General features: G+C 36.0%; 1 protein-coding gene across 1 annotated transcript; it reads left to right on the top strand.

The window, feature by feature from the left end:
- The first annotated feature begins 340 nt into the window (after positions 1-340).
- LOC139758204 (uncharacterized) lies at positions 341-2,522 on the top strand. The gene is made up of 2 exons (XM_071679447.1): positions 341-346; positions 554-2,522. The coding sequence occupies exons 1-2, from the start codon at positions 341-343 to the stop codon at positions 1,394-1,396; spliced, it is 849 nt and encodes a 282-aa protein (XP_071535548.1). The 3' UTR covers positions 1,397-2,522.
- The last annotated feature ends 1,061 nt before the right edge of the window (positions 2,523-3,583 follow it).

The following is a 3,583-nucleotide window of genomic DNA, read 5'->3' as shown; positions in this document are numbered from 1 at the left end:
ACGTTGAGATGTATAGGTATGTATATATTGTGTGTGTGGATGTGTATGTATATACATGTGTATGTGGGTGGGTTGGGCCATTCTTTCGTCTGTTTCCTTGCGCTACCTCGCGACAAAGCAAAATAAAATAAATAAATAAAAAGATTTATGTGATTCTTACTAATATCAGTAAGACATATAATACTTTTTTCCATATTTTCAGTAGCAGATAGTCATACTTGATTGAAAGATAATCTATTTTGTGCTGCCTAAATGATTTTACAAAATGATGAATTTTGTTTGCCTAGTGTTGGGAGGAGGAATGGCTAGAAACCAAAATAAGAATGAATGAATGAGAAAGATGCAGGTATTTGAGTAACTGACCTTTGTGGATCAGTGTCTTAAGATGTCTTGTAAGTGAACTGTGTGCATCTCTTTGAGCCATCTGTCTTCAATAGAAAGAAATGGCTTATCAAAAGTACTGAGGTATGTAAATATTTCAGAGGAATTAGAATATAAACTTCAGGTATATTAACATTGTGTAAAATCACAGCAGATTTTCATTTTCTTTCAGGCATATCCTGATTTTGCTGTTGCAGCAGAAACAAGCAAAAAGATAAAAGGGAAATTTGCAAGAATACTAAAACAAGCAATATTGAATGGTGAAATAGAGGGAGAAGAGCGGTATGTAATTGCTATTAGTCGAGCAGGACACCATCAGAATCACCAGAATGAAATGGCAGAGGAGAAACTACTTCCAGTACATCCTGATATTGTGCAGTATATTACTAAGCTAGTGACTGATGATAATATCACATCACCTAAGATGATAAAAGCTTTAGTGTCTCAGTTTTCTCGAGAGCATTTCAGTTTAGATGAAATGTCAAGTGGTGACAGATGCTTCTATCCTATTGTGAAAGACATAAGAACAATTCTAAGACGTATTTTATGTAATATGCAGACAAGTAAATTTTGTCAAGCTACTCTTGAAGAAGATGTTAAAGTGCTGACTGAGGAGCATGAACTTGATCAGAAAATCATTGTTAGTAGTGAAACCTTAGGCATTATGGACAACATGGCAGATAATCAAGATGTTGAAAAACATATTTTCAATATGTCGGAAGGTTATCTAACTCTAATCTTACTTCAGGAGCCTCCAGATGATGGGATTGTTGCAACACATATTGTTTCTGCTCAAGATGCTAAGTGTGAATTAGAAAAGGTCACAGAAATTCAGACTGTTTCAAATATATCAGAAGATATTGATACAGTCAGTTCCGTTCGTTTCAGGTTATTAGCAGCACTTGAACAAGCAGTACAGCAAGTGACCGAGGTCACCAGTCCACAGGCTCTTAAGGAAGCTCTGAGATATGTAGAGAAGGCATCATTTGTTTTAGAGTCATCACTAAACAAATGATAGTATATTTTCATCCTCACTTTGTACAATATTTCAGAACTGTATAGGAATTTTTTATGAGCAATATTAGTGAACCTTAATAATAATTGAAAGAACGCTTGGAACTGTTTCTTGAATTTTAAGACTCCAGTTTAGAAATTGTTTCAGTTGTGATGAAATTTGAAAGCATTGTCACATATTGTCCTCTGTTCCATAGATCTTTTGAAAAGTAGGTAATATTTAGTAAGTGAATAAAAGATAACTTATTATTTACCCAGTAAAGCATTGAATGGAGGATAAGGCTTTGTATGCACTTCCCAAAGTAATGACCCATTGTAATATATGTTGTCCCACTTACTGAATGGCAGACTCATTGCCAACGTGAGATTTTAACAAGTTTGTGGCCTTAACATGATGGATGGTTATATGCTGACCTTGTCAGTTAATAACACCCTTGAAAGTTTTGAAATCTTTACAGGTTAGGGCTGTTAGTGCATTTCTTCTGATCTGTAGTGTACAATATATGAATTTAGAACCCTTTATAGAAAAGATGCCCAGACTGTATCATATTTAAGTTTGGTTTCTGAAAGTTGTTGGAATATAGTAATCATCAGAATGATTTCTTTTGATTGATTTAATCATGCTGCATTGACTGATGCACATATGTGCCTGTTGTAGGGATACTTAGAAACCTAAAACTCATTTGAACCTGAAAATAGATGGCATTCATGTAAAAGAGCTGTAGCTTACCCATTTTTCACAATTGCTGCCTTGCACATGCAGCACATGGCACAAATATGTAGCCCTCAATCTGTTTATCCTTGTCAAACCTGGTTGATCATAGCAAAATGTCTGGTCTTTTATATGCTCACTTGCTTTACTCTTACTTCTTTATTTGTGACTGAAACTAATATCAATTTTTGGTTCCAAATAGATCCTTAGTATATATATCTTTTTCATTATAAATATACAGGCACCTGCCACACTTCTGGAAGTGGATAAAGAACTCTGCAATCAACTTTGCTGGCCAATAAACTTCTGTTGATTTGGTAGTTAATCAACAAAGTATTATTAGAAATTTTCATAAACAGCCTGTTACTGTACAATTGTTAAGCAACTGGAGGCTTAAACATGATCAACAAATTCAGACATGCATTTTTACTCCCCCAAGAGCCTGTTATTTTGTTGGGTTATGTTAGGATTTTGTAGTTTACTATATGCAAACCAAATTTTTGGGTGAGGATATTAGTAGCTCTGCTCATCCTTGAAAAGGCAGTAAGGAAAATTGTTCTTTAATCAGCAGTCACTGAAATAAGCTTTGTGGAAGATATTAGTACATAGTATAGGAGGAAAGCTATTAGAAGCATTGAGAAGTTTTTATCAAGAGTGTGAGCATGTGTACAATTCGGAAGAGAGGAGAGTGAGTGGCTCCAAGTGAAGGTTGGTGTGATGTTACCATGGCTGTTTATTTTTGTTATGGGTGAGCTGGTAAAGAGGTAAATGCAAGTCTTGGAGAAAGGGGCAAGTATGTAGTGGGTGAGGGGTGTCTAGGAAGTGAGTCAGTTTTTGTTTGTTCATGACACAGCACTGTGGCAGATTTGAGTGAGAAACTGCAAAAGTTGGTGACTGAGTGTAAGTGTGTGAGAGAAGGAGGTTGAGAGTAAATGTGAATGAAATTAAGGTTATTAGGTTTAGTAGGGCAGAGGGACAGGATAGTTAGGGTGTAAGTTTTGAATGAAGAAAATTTGGAAGTGAAATGTTTAAAATACCTGGCAATGGACATAACAGCAAATGGAATCATGGAAGTGGAAGTGAGTCATTGAGTGGGTGAAGGGGTCAAAGGCTCTTAGAGGACTGAGGAATATGTGGAAAGAGAGGTTATCTTGTAGGGCAAAAATGGATATGTTTGAAGGTACATTAGTTCTAATGATGTTGAATGGATGCAAGTCATGGGCTACAGATAAGAATGTGTGGAGGTGTTGGAAATGAAATGTTTGAAAACAGAATGTGGTTTGAGGTCATTTGATCAAGTAAGTAATAAAAGGGTAAGAGAGCAGTGTGGTAATAAGAAGAGGGTGGTTGAGAAAGCTGAAGTTAGTGTGCTGAAATGGTCTGAGCATTTGGAGAGAATGAGTGAGGAGAGGTTGACAGAGAGGATATATATGTTTGGAGAGGAAAAGAAGGGGAGACCAAACTAGATATGGGAGG

Source organism: Panulirus ornatus, chromosome 29 (genome assembly GCF_036320965.1).
Source record: "Panulirus ornatus isolate Po-2019 chromosome 29, ASM3632096v1, whole genome shotgun sequence".
Lineage (NCBI taxonomy): Eukaryota > Metazoa > Arthropoda > Malacostraca > Decapoda > Palinuridae > Panulirus > Panulirus ornatus.
The sequence above is the reverse complement of the archived record's forward strand: the minus strand, read 5'-3'. Positions and strand labels throughout refer to the sequence as shown.